A 12,865-nucleotide genomic window follows, 5' to 3' on the forward strand; every position below is an offset into this window, starting at 1 on the left:
CAAGCAAGTTTTGATTGATATTATTACTGATCTAAAGTCCCAGTGGGGCTTCCCAGTTGGCGTAAATGGTAAAGAACCTGCCTGCCAATGTAGGAGACATAAGAGATGCGAGCTTGATCCCTGGGTTGGGAAGATTCTCTGGAGGAAGCCATGGCAACCCACTCCAGTGTTCTTGCCTGGAGATTCTCATGGACAGAGGAGCCTGGCAGGCTACAGTCCATGGGTTCACAAAAACATTGAAAAGGACTGAAGCGACTTAGCATGCACGCACACAAAGTCATGGTACAGCAAAACCGCATCTACTCTAGGTCGTATGCTAGGAAGGGGGTGGGTTAGGGGTCACAGATTTTACCCTTAAGAAGCTTTACATGGATGGAAAGACGAACGTACATAACTGGCTAGTATTCAGGACAGATTGTGGAACTTTATCTAAAAATTATAAGCAAAGTTATAGGTAAACACAGTGGAGAGTTATTTATTCTGCCTTTGAGGTAGGATGAAACCTTCACCATGAAGCTGGTGGCTGGCAGCTCCTTAAACTAAGTCTGAGGTGGATAGGCTGAGAAACAGGAGGAAGGCCTTACAGGTCAAGTTGAGCACACCACATTTCCTTGGCCTCATGTTACTTTGAAGGGGCAGGTGGCAGGAGCGGGGGGCATGTTGAGTGGATGTTGAGATGGACTGTGGCGTTGGATGTCTAGAGTCTGTGATGCCTGCTGTGTCCTCACTCAGAATACGGAGAGGCTGAGATTAGTATATCTGATTTAGATCAAACATTTTTTGCAAAATCGCATAAAACCCAGCTGAACATAATTACTGTTCCTGCCCTGGATCTTAATGTTTTTCTTCCAAATTCCCAAACAGAAAGACCTCAGGGTGATTAGACTGATGAAAATGTTTGTTAAAATGTTTTCAGAAACACCTAGAATTTGAGAGTTAATCCGTTTTTGCTTGGTTAATCTCATCTCTTTTTAAAATAAAGACAAAGCCATTTCTGTTATTAAAAGCTAAAGCGATGGTGACTTGGTTCTGCTTTTTAAATCTTCCCCTCAGCATAAAGCAAATCCTAAAATGTGCAGCAGCTTTGTGCTCTCACTTTCTGCCATCTTGTTATAAATGCTTCTCTCTGAATTAATTCTGATATAATTGTTCACTGCATAATGCTGAATTTTCATAATATATGAGCTGCAATATCAAAGCATGAAAATGATACTAGTTTAAAAAGGAAACCCATTGCAATTCTGATATTTTCCCTGTGACTTTGTATATCACTTAAGAAGTTTTTCTCAAACTTTTGAATCTTAGAAACAGTTTATGGTCTTAAAAATTATTGAAGAGCTCAAAGAATTTTTAAATGAAATTATATTTATTAATAGTCTTTGATTTAGAAATTATGTTATGAGTTTTAAAATATTTATTCTTTTAAAAACAACAAAAAATATGTCAACATAGATAAAATATATTTATTAAAAAATGATAGTATCCAAAACAAAAAAGTCAGTGGGAAGAATGGAATTATTTTACCTTTAAGCAAACATTTAAACAGCACTGAACTAATAGAATACAGTTACATTCTCACGTGCTTCTTTATTCAGTCTGTTACAATATCATATATAGCCTCTAGAATATTTCACTGAACACTCGTGAGGGGTTAAGGGTGAAAAACCCAAACAACATCTTGGTGTTGTGAAAATAATTTTGACCTCCCAGACCCGCTAAAACTCTTTAGGATTCTCAGATCACTTGTTGAGAGCCACTGACTTAGGACAATATTTATTCAGTATTAACCATGGATGAAGATAAACAAAACCCCTAAATACTAGGCATAAGTAGATAGATCAGGTAGAAATAATGACATACATATGTTTTATCCTTGCCAATATGTACATAGTCTGCTTTCTGTTTTATAAACTGTTAGTTCTGCTGTCTGACAAATTACTCTTATAAAAGGTATGGGTTTATGTAAACATCTGGCAAAAACATGGTCTTATTATGGCAGTCCACATGAAAAATAACCACAAGTTTTGAATCACGTGAAATTTTAAGACTCATTCTGAAAAGTCTTTTTTTTTTTTAAAGAAACTTTTGGTTTTGATAAATTATAGATTTAGAGGAAGTTGCAAAAAAATACATGGGGAAGTCCTGAGTACTCTTTAGCTGGTTCCCCCAGGAACACTTCCCAGGTGGCTCAGTGGGTAAAGAATCTGCCTTTCAATGCAGGAGACACAGGAGAGAAGGTTTTATCCCTGGGCTGGGGAGATCCCCTGGAGGAGGAAATGGCAGCCCATTCCAGTATTCTTGCGTGACAAATCCCACGGACAGAGGAGCCTGGCAGGTTCATGGGGTCTCAAAGAGTTGGACACAATTGAGCACTGAGCACACACACAACAAACGCAATGATAATACCTTCCATAACTATAGTACAAAGGGAAACCCAGGAACTTGACATTGGTACAACACACAGAGCTTATCTGGATTTCATTAGTACTGTGTGTGTTTCTCTGCAGTTTCACTCTGAGCGTATTTTAATGTATCCCTATCATAATCAAGACAGGCTCCCTGATGCTATCTTTGTATGAAAGTGAAAGTGAAGTTGCTCAGTTGTGTCTGACTCTTTGCGATCCCATGGACTGTAGCCTACCAGGCTCCTCTGTCCATGGGATTTTCCAGGCAATAGTACTGGAGTGGATTGTCACACTTATTTACTCCCATCAACTCCCTCTCCAATACTAATTTCTTAAAATTGCTAATCTATTCTCCATCTCTATAATTTTATTATTTCATAAGTGTTATAAAAATGGAATCATACAGTATGCAGCCTTCACTCAGCATGATACCCTTGAGATCCATCCAAGTTGCATGTTTGTCAATAATGTGTTCCTTTGTGCTGCTACACCATGTTCTCTGGTATGGAGGTACTGTTGTCTGCATGACCAGCCATTCATCTCCATCCACCGGGGGGCATCTGGATCATTTTCAGTTTGGGGCTGTTATAAGCAAAGCTGCTCTGAACTTCTGTGTACAAATTTTACTTGAACATAGTTTTCATTTCTCTGAGACAAATGCCCAAGTGTAACTGTTGGGCTACATGGTAAGTACATGTATGGTTTTATAAGAAACTTCCAAACTATTTTCCTCAGGGGTTGTACCATTTTATATTTCCACCAGCAAAGTTTGAATTATCCTGTTTGGTGTTATTTTTATTTTATCTGTTAGGTATGTAATATCTCATTGTGGTTTTAATTCACATGTCCCTAATGGTTGATGTAGAATATTTTAAATGTGCCTATTTGCCTTCTATATGGGCTTCTCTAGTAGCTCAGCTGGTAAAGAATCCACCTGCAATGCAGGAGACTCTAGTTCGAGTCCTGAGTTGGGAAGATTCATTGGAGAAGGGATAGGCTGCCCACTCCAGTATCTTGGGCTTCCCTGGTGGCTCAGTTGGTAAAGAATCTGCCAGCAATGTGGGAGACCTGGGTTCAATCCCTGGGTTCTATATATATTTTCCAGGGCAATGCCCATTTTCCAATTGGATTTTTTTTTCTACTGACTTTTGAGAGTTCTTTATGTATTCCAAATGCTAGTCCTTTGTTAGATATGCAGCTTGCAAATGTTTTCTCCAAGTCTGTATCTTGTAGTTTCGTCCTCCTTGAGAATTACCTCATAATTTAGATGAGGTCCAATATATCAGTTTTCTTTTTATTAATTTTTTTGACTACTCTAAAAACTCTTCACCTAGACCCTGCTCCCCTCAATTTTTTTTCTAATAATTTTATGATATCACATTTTACAGTTAAATGGATGGTCCATTTTGAATTAGTTTTCTCTTTCTTTTTTTAACTTTTTGAAAAAAATTATTTCTAATTGGAGGATAATTGGTTTACAATGTTGTGTTGATTTCTGCTGTCCAAGAACATGAATCAGCTACAAGTATACATTTATTCCTTCCCTCTTGAGCCTTCCTCCCCCTACCCCAGGGAATTAATTTTCATATAAGATGTGAGATTTACATTGAGGTGTTTGTTTTATATGTTTTATATGTTCTGTTTCTGTATTTGTTTTGCCTATGGATGTCCAATTTTTATGGCAGCCATTATTGGAAAAGTTGAACTCCTCTGTTAAATTGCTCTGACATCTTTGTCAAAAGCCAACTGGATGTATTTGTGTAGAGTCTATATTTTGGTTCTCTATTCTGTTCCATTGGTCTAGGTATCTATCCTTCTGCTAATATCATGCTATTTTGATTACTATAGTTATAATATAGTAAGATTTAACACTTAACCAGGAAGTCTGGTTCCTCCCACTTTGTTTCTAAAATTGTTTTAGCTATTCTAGATCCTCCGCCATTCAGTAATCATAAACTTCTCTGTGTCTACAAAAGCTGCACTAGGGTTTTGATAGACATTTCATTAAACATAGAGATGAATTTGAAGAGAACAAGAATACACAGAAGAACTGTACAAAAAAGATCTTCTCGAGCCAGATAATCACTATGGTGTGATCACTCACACTCGCCTAGAGCCAGACATCCTGGAATGTGAAGTCAAGTGGGCCTTAGAAAGCATCGCTACGAACAAAGCTAGTGGAGGTGATGGAATTCCAGTTGAGCTATTTCAATTCCTGAAAGATGATGCTGTAAAAGTGCTGCACTCAATATGCCAGCAAATTTGGAAAACTCTGCAGGGGCCACAGGACTGGAAAAGGTCAGTTTTCATTCCAATCCCAGAGAAAGGCAATGCCAAAGAATGCTCAACCTACCGCAAAATTGCACTCATCTCACATGCTAGTAAAGTAATGCTCAAAATTCTCCAAGCCAGGCTTTAGGAATATGTGAACCGTGAACTTCCAGATGTTCAAGCTGGTTTTAGAAAAGGCAGAGGAACCAGAGATCAAATGGCCAACACCCATTGGATCATTGAAAAAGCAAGGGAGTTCCAGAAAAACATCTATTTCTACTTTATTGACTATGACAAGTCTTTGGCTGTGTGGATCACAATAAACTGTGGAAAATTCTGAAAGAGATGGGAATCCCAGACCACCTGACCTGCCGCTTGAGAAATCTGTATGCAAGTCAGGAAGCAACAGTTAGATCTGGACATGGAACAACAGAGTGGTTCCAAATAGGAAAAGGAGTACGTCAAGGCTGTATATTGTCGCCCTGCTTATTTAACTTATATGCAGAGTACATCATGAGAAACGCTGGGCTGGGAGAAGTACAAGCTGGAATCAAGATTGCTGGGAGAAATATCAATAACCTCAGATATGCAGATGACACCACCCTTATGGCAGAAAGTGAAGAGGAACTAAAAAGCCTCTTGACGAAAGTGAAAGAGGAGAGTGAAAAAGCTGGCTTAAAGCTTCATGGCATCTGGTCCCATCACTTCATGGGAAATAGATGGGGAAATAGCAGAAACAGTATCAGACATTATTTTTTGGGCTCCAAAATCACTGCAGATGGTGATTGCAGCCATGAAATGAAAAGACGCTTAATCCTTGGAAGGAAAGTTATGAGCAACCTAGACAGCATATTGTAAAGCATAGACATTAGTTTGCCAACAAAGGTCTGTCTAGTCAAGGCTATGGTTTTTCCAGTGGTCATGTATGGATGTGAGAGTTGGACTATGAAGAAAGCTAAGTGTGAAAGAATTGATGCTTTTGAACTATGGTGTTGGAGAAGACTCTTGAGAGTCCCTTGGACTGCAAGGAGATCCAACCAGTCCATTCTGAAGGAGATCAACCCTGGGATTTCTTTGGAGGGAATGATGCTAAAGCTGAAACTCCAGTACTTTGGCCACCTCATACAAAGAGTTGACTCATTGGAGAAGACTCTGATGCTGGGTGGGATTGGGGGGAGGAGGAGAAGGGGACAACAGAGGATGAGATGGCTGGATGGAATCACCGACTCAATGGACATGAGTCTGAATGAACTCCGGGAGTTGGTGATGGACAGGGAGGCCTGGCATGCTGTGATTCATGGGGTCACAAAGAGTCGGACACGACTGAATGACTGAACTGAACTGAACTGACATCTTTACTATGCCGGGTCTTCCAATCCATGAACATGATTTGTCTCTCCATTTATTTAGGTCTTCTTTGATTTACTTCATCGATACTTTGTAATTTTCAGGGTACAAATTTTGTTCATATTTCATTAGATTTATACTTAAGTATTTTATTTTCTTTGGAGTGAGTATAAATAGTATTGTGTTTTAATTTGTTTCCACATTACTGTTTTTAGTATATAAACATGTAGTTGATTTTTGTATGTTGTTCTTGTCATTCAGTCTTGCTTGCTGAACTCACTAATTAATTCCAGGACCTTTTTTTGTAGGTTCCTTGTTTTGTTTTTTTAAATGTAGATGATCATATCATCTGTAAATAAGGACAGTTTTACCTCTTCCTTTTAAATTAGTTTTTATGCGCTGGCTAGAATGTCTACTACTATATTGAATAAGAGTAATGAGAATGGACATCCTCATCATGTTTCTGAGCTTAAGCGGAAAGCATTCAGTTTTTCACATTAAGTATGATATTATCTGTAGGTTACCTGTAGGTTTTTATAAATGCTCTTTATCAAGTCTTTATCAAGTTGAGAAAACTGTTTTGGTTCTTGTTTGCTGAGAGTGTTTGTTGTGAAAGAGTATTGGATTTTGTCAAATTGGTATAATCATATGGTTTTTTTCTTTATTATTTTGATATGGTGGATTACAATTAAGTGATTTTCAAATATTGAACTGGTCTTGACTATTGCAAATTATTTCCAGTTGGTTGTGTTGAATAATTTTTCTTATACATTACTGTATTCAATTTGCTATTATTTTGTTTAGGATTTTGCCATCTAAATATCATGAGATAAAAAAATAAATTTCATGAAATGTACCAATCTCTTGTTTTCTTTTTTTGTTCTGTATATTTCTGGCTTTTGTGTCAGGGTAATCCTGCCCTCATAAATTGAGCTGGGAACTGTTCCCTCTTCCATTTTATAAAAGTGATTCTGTTAAATTGGTGTTAATTCTTTAAGTGTTCTGAATTGTCTTTTCATAGGTAATTGATTCTCTGTCTCTTATCTTTCATGGTTTGAACATAAGCTCTTTAAATAAACAGGGATAAAAATTTGTCCCTTTTATCTTACATGAGATTTTTCTGAAACATGTAGAGATAAAACCCAATTCTTAAATGTAGTCAGTATCTGGATATGATCAATCATTCGGCTGACCTTACTTAACATGATCTCATGCATTCAGAATGCTTAGGTAAAGCTGTACTACAGGTATAAATCAGTCAGGAAGTGCATTTAGGAAAACTTTGATTAATACTACCTGCTGTCTATTCTTGCCACATTGTTAGATTAGCATTTACTTTGCAATTCATAACTAGCCTTACAACTCAGCTACCCCCAGTGAATAAAACACAGGAGAGGCATTGTTATTTCCTTCTGTTCTCCCACATGGAACTGGGAAGGATGGGCTCAAATACTGTTTATTTTATAAATCATATTTAAGCTTGTCTGTTTATCCACCCATCCATCCATCATATAGATATCCTTAGATATTATCTATTGAAGTTTCATATTTTATAAATAAGGTAATTAAAGATTCTTAACAGGATGTTAAGATTTTGGAAACAATTTCTTATTGTTATCATTAGGCCTGGTTATACTGGTTGATACAAGAAATGAGAAGAGTCAATTCTCTACCTCTTTCCTAAAGAGAAATTGCTTTTTTCTACATGGCTTTAAAGTATATTGGGAGCTGTAGGCCAAGGGGTCAAGACATTGATGACTTAGTTGCAGCAATATTAAAACTACTGGTTGTTGTTATGCCTGTTAAGCCAATTTTATAGTAACTTTTTTTTCCTATGTCTGTTTTGCAGAAGAGCCATGGATTACTACAGAAAGTATGCAGCTGCCATTCTGGCCATATTGTCTCTGTTTCTGCAAATTCTCCATTCCTTTCCTGATGGAGAGTTTACAATGCAGGGTATGTAACCAAACTTGGGTTTACAGTAACAAGAAAGCACGCATTTCTAAATGTACATCAATAACTCCATTAATTACATTTCTACCTCCTTTTCAAACGTGATAAATCTTTGCCATTGGGTATATATCGAGGCACTTTTAGATTGTGAACATAAAATTAAATTAGGTTCTAAAAATGTACAGTGAAAATGATATCTTACATGTCCATTTAAATAGCAGCTTGTACATTTCCATTTGAAATAGATTCCTGATTACTCTTTATCTGAGTTTTACAAGCAAAAAATGCTCCTTATTCATTTTAGCTTGTTGGTTTTTTTTTTTTTTACATTTCTCCCAGAAGATTTGGGATTATTTTAACATTGCCTTTGTAGATGAATTTTCATATCAGTTAACAAGTTAGAAAACAAAACCACTTTATGCAGTAAATTTTTTTGCTCTATTTTCTGAAACATCTCATACAGTAGCTGATACCACCCCATCTGCTATGAAACTGTGAGCTACTATTGGTAATGGTTTTTCTCTAGACAAGTGGTAATATTTTAACCCCTGTTCCCAAGTGCAGATGCCAGATCTAGTAGCAGGCTGTCCCACTCACCAAGCTTTCTTAATTCTGACAAGTTTTCCTCTGTCAGTATTTGGAGTTTCTATGGGGGAAAGAAATAGTAGGTTCTAAAGTGCAAAATATTTTGCCTCTGGGGAAAATTCTTCTTTTGGACGAGCATGGTGTTTTCATCTGTCAAGTCTTGCACTACCTATAGACATACTGTCAGCACTGAAAGTTAGAAGTCATTCTTAAAGAATCTTCTACTACTGCGCTGTCCTATGCTTCCTAGCTGCAAAAATTATTTTCCAATGAAAATAACTGTAGTCAGGACAAAGAGACATTGTGCATGAAGATGAACATACAACCAAAAAGCATTTATTTATTTTAATTTCCAATAGAAAAAAAGAATATGTGTTGTCCTATAGTAAGGAATCATTCATAGTTTTTTTAAAAAATTCTTTCTGGATTATTTTACTCTTTGCCTTTTTCTTTCTTTTTTTTTCTTTCCCTCTCTCTCTTTTTAAATTTTTTTTTTTTTTCCGGTGATAGGTTGTCCTGAATGCAAGCTAAAAGAAAACAAATACTTCTCCAAGCCAGATGCTCCAATTTATCAGTGCATGGGGTGCTGCTTCTCCAGGGCATACCCCACTCCAGCGAGGTCTAAGAAGACAATGTTGGTTCCCAAGAACATCACCTCGGAAGCCACGTGTTGTGTGGCCAAAGCATTTACCAAGGTGAGGACCTAAAGGGCCCCAGAAACTTTCTAACAGTTCAGCCAGAGAAATGTCCTCACAGCACATCCATGGGCTTCATGCCAGGGGTAGCTAATGACCAATCCTTCAATGGCATTTGTAGAGCCAAGGGCTGAGCTTGTCCACTTTAACCAAGACAGTCAGCAATCTTGTGGGCAGAGGCTGGATCTATCCAGAATGAAGAAAGTGGACAGAGGTGATAAGGGGCAGGCTGGGAGAGAACATAGAATACTTATACAGTGCAAATCTAAGCTTTCGGCATGAAAATATCAGCTGAAAAGGAGATTGTGCAAATATAGCAAGTATCTGTTTTTTAAAGTACTTATTTATTTCTTTGGCTGCACAGGGTCTTAGTTGTAGCACTCAGTATGTGGGATCTTTAGTTGTGGCAGGAGGATCTAGTTCTCTGACCAGGGATGGAACCTGGGCCCCCTGCACTGAGAGCTAGAGTTCTAGCCACTGGACCAGCACAGAAGTCCCATATAGCATCTATTCAGTTCAGCTGGCTAGAGACAATTTTACTGAACAGTTTTCAATTTTGCTAGCCTACCTATCTATCCATTGACATCTATCTATCATCTATCTCTTTCTCCCTTCCCCTTTAGGCCACAGTGATGGGAAATGTCAGAGTGGAGAACCACACCGAGTGCCACTGCAGTACTTGTTATTATCACAAATCTTAAATATTTTGCAATGGGCCATGTTAATGATGGTTGATTTGCTCAAAAGGAAAATTAATTTGTCCAGTGTCTATGCCTTTGTGAGATAAAACCCTCCTTTTCCTAGCCATGCCATTTTTAACCTGCTTTGAGAATATACTGCAGCTTTATTGCTTTTCTCCTTATCCTACAATATAATCAGCAGTCTTGATCTTTTCCTTTGGAATGAAATATGGCATTTAGCGTGACCATAAAAAACTGGTTCCACTGGAAATAAAGTCTTTTAAATCATCACTCTTTATCACTGAATTCTAATTTTTTCTGAAGTTTCAAGCCAGTTACTTTTGATAGGATTAATGGAAGGGAGTGAGCCAGTGGGTGAGCTGGGTTCCCATGTAGTCAATGGCCTGATACTGGAGAATCTTGTTCTAACCAAGCCTTCCAGAGCAAGCTGTGAGCCCCTGACAGTGGGCTACTCATGAGACAATCCACTGGGGTGAAGGAAGAAAATACAACTTTTATTTCTATTCATTTGCATATTGTCTTTAGATGCCCATTTGGGTGAGTTTGATAGAAGTACAGATACATTAAAAAATAAAACTGATAACAGATAAGGCTTTAAAAAAACTTCATTCATCACCAGTTTGTCAAGATTCCATTTCAAAGTGTAAAACCAATTTCTAACAGGTTGGTAAACACAGCAGATGGCAGGGTGAAAAATTAAAGTGAGTGCCTGTACCTTTAGAGAAACACTGAAATGTGCACACATTACTTAACTTGTTCATTCATTTATTTACATATAGTCTTGGGTGTATAAAATTTATAAATAAATACATATGTGGATATTGGGGATGTTTGGTCACAAACATTTTTACTGAAAATTTTAAATTAAAAAAAAAAAAAAAGGAAGATCACTGTTCTAAGATTTGGTAAAGCCAAAATCATCCCTAGTCTGAAGTTGCTTTCCACTGGCTTATGCCTGACCACAGTTCCTGGCAGCCAGGTTATAACCAAACAGTGGCTAAGGTAAGGATAACATCCTCTAACATTCCATTTTTACATCCAGATGGAAATGAGCAAGTTATGAACAAAGAATTCACTGAGTGCTTAGTGCCCTGCTTCAAAACCACATTTATTGCACATTTATACTTAGAGATAGTGGGATTTTACCCACTAAATTATATTAGCTATGGTAGAGATCAAAGCCACCCAAAAGTTCAATTCCTAAAGGAGCCAGATTTAAAAAAATATATATATATCACACTGGTTACAGATAAGGTTTAAAAAAAAGTTCATTCATCACCAGTTTGTCAAGATCCCATTTACGAGTGAAAAATCAATTTCTAACAGGTTGGTAAAAACACCAGGTGTTAGGATGAAAAATGAAAATGAGCACATGTACTTTTAAAGAAACTCTGAAATGCACACACATTAGCTTATTCATTTGCTTATTTGTTACACATTTATTTAATGTCCAGTAAGTGCTGGCCTCTGATTAGATGTTGGAAATTGAGAGATATCAGGATTCTCTGGAAGGTAAGATTGAGAAAACAGAATGCAGCTTAAGAAAACCATGGTGCTGATCATGGGTTCATTCAAACATTTAACTGATATTCACTGAGAATCTACACGTGTCAGGTCTTCAGAGCTTGTTTGGAAGATACAGCAGGAGAAGAAAGCTAGGGATCCACCATTGACTGGAGAGCTCCTGTCCATCTGAGGGTCATCTTATTGGACAGAGGGGATGGAATGAGTAATGAGAGAGGAACTGGACATCCCCATGGCCATTCAGGGCAGCCAAATCTACCCTGGAGAGCACTACAGTAAGATACAGACTGCCCTGAAACAATCCACAGTCAGGTAGGGAGGAGAGACATAGAAAAGAATTAAGATCAAATGAGACACAAATCGGGCTTCCCAGGGGCTCAAGTGGTAAAGAACCTGCCTGCCAGTACAGGAGACATTAAGAGATATGGGTCCTATCTTTGTGTCGGGAAGAGCCCCTGGAGAAGGGCATGGCAACTCACTCCAGGATTCTTGCCTGGAGAATTCCATGGACAGAGGAGACTGGTGTGCTATGGTCCATAGGGTCACATAGGGTCGCAGTGTCAGACTCAACTGAAGCAACTGAGCTCGCGGCAAGCATGCACAATATGCAAATCAGGTGCTCTGTGACAACCTAGAGGGGTGGGAGGAAGGTTCAAGAGGGAGAGGGCATATATATACCTATGGCCGACTCATGTTGATGCACGGCAGAAACCAACACAATACTGTAAAGCAGTTATTCTACAAATAAAAATAAATTAAAAATAAAGATCAAGTGAGATGATGCTATGGGAAAGGTATGGGTTTTGGGGGCATTCAGTGAGGGATAGTTAACTCAGTCTCTAGTGGAGTTCATCATGGAGTGCTTCACAGGAAAGGTGATACTTGAGTTGAATCTAGAGGATAAGCAGATAGATGGGGGAAGGGTTTGGTCTGGGTTGAAGAAACAGCATATGTAAACAGGACACAGGTAAATGTCCTGAGATGCGAACCAGTGTGCTGGTCACAGAATGACAAGCAGTTCAGAGTGCCTGGACTTCACGGAGCTGGATGGAGGGCTGGAGCTGTAGAGGCACTTGGACACCTGTAGTCGAGTCATGCAAATAAAATGCAAAGAAATGGACACTCCAGCTCGGACCCATGCTTCTCAAACTAGGGCGCTTGAAAGTTCTGGCAGCCATAGCATTAAACATCCACCTTTCTAAAGATCAATTTTGCTTGAAGATTTGGGGACGTGTTATTTTAATTTCAAAACAGAGATGTTATAGAGTAGAATGCAAAATTGACAAAATGAGTTTAAAAAGTGGGATTTGAAAAGAAACTTCACATTGTGGGTGGGGCCTTCTGGACTGTGCTCTTTTGACCCTTCCCAAACCTCCTGGGGTCT

General features: G+C 38.2%; 1 protein-coding gene across 1 annotated transcript; it reads left to right on the plus strand.

Moving 5' to 3' along the window:
- The first annotated feature begins 7,879 nt into the window (after positions 1 to 7,879).
- CGA (glycoprotein hormones, alpha polypeptide) lies at positions 7,880 to 9,957 on the plus strand. Its single transcript, XM_068985457.1, has 3 exons — positions 7,880 to 7,979; positions 9,072 to 9,256; positions 9,880 to 9,957. Exons 1-3 carry the CDS (start codon positions 7,880 to 7,882, stop codon positions 9,955 to 9,957), a joined length of 363 nt encoding a protein of 120 aa, XP_068841558.1.
- The last annotated feature ends 2,908 nt before the right edge of the window (positions 9,958 to 12,865 follow it).

The sequence above is a fragment of the Capricornis sumatraensis genome, chromosome 13 (genome assembly GCF_032405125.1).
Source record: "Capricornis sumatraensis isolate serow.1 chromosome 13, serow.2, whole genome shotgun sequence".
Classification (NCBI taxonomy): Eukaryota; Metazoa; Chordata; class Mammalia; order Artiodactyla; family Bovidae; genus Capricornis; species Capricornis sumatraensis.

Excerpts from the sequence above, each read along its gene's own strand:
- CGA (XM_068985457.1), top strand. The coding sequence starts at position 7,880 with ATGGATTACTACAGAAAGTATGCAGCTGCCATTCTGGCCATATTGTCT. Across the intron at positions 7,980-9,071 it reads TGGAGAGTTTACAATGCAGG|GTTGTCCTGAATGCAAGCTA; the intron begins GTATGTAACCAA and ends TTCCGGTGATAG. Across the intron at positions 9,257-9,879 it reads TGGCCAAAGCATTTACCAAG|GCCACAGTGATGGGAAATGT; the intron begins GTGAGGACCTAA and ends CTTCCCCTTTAG.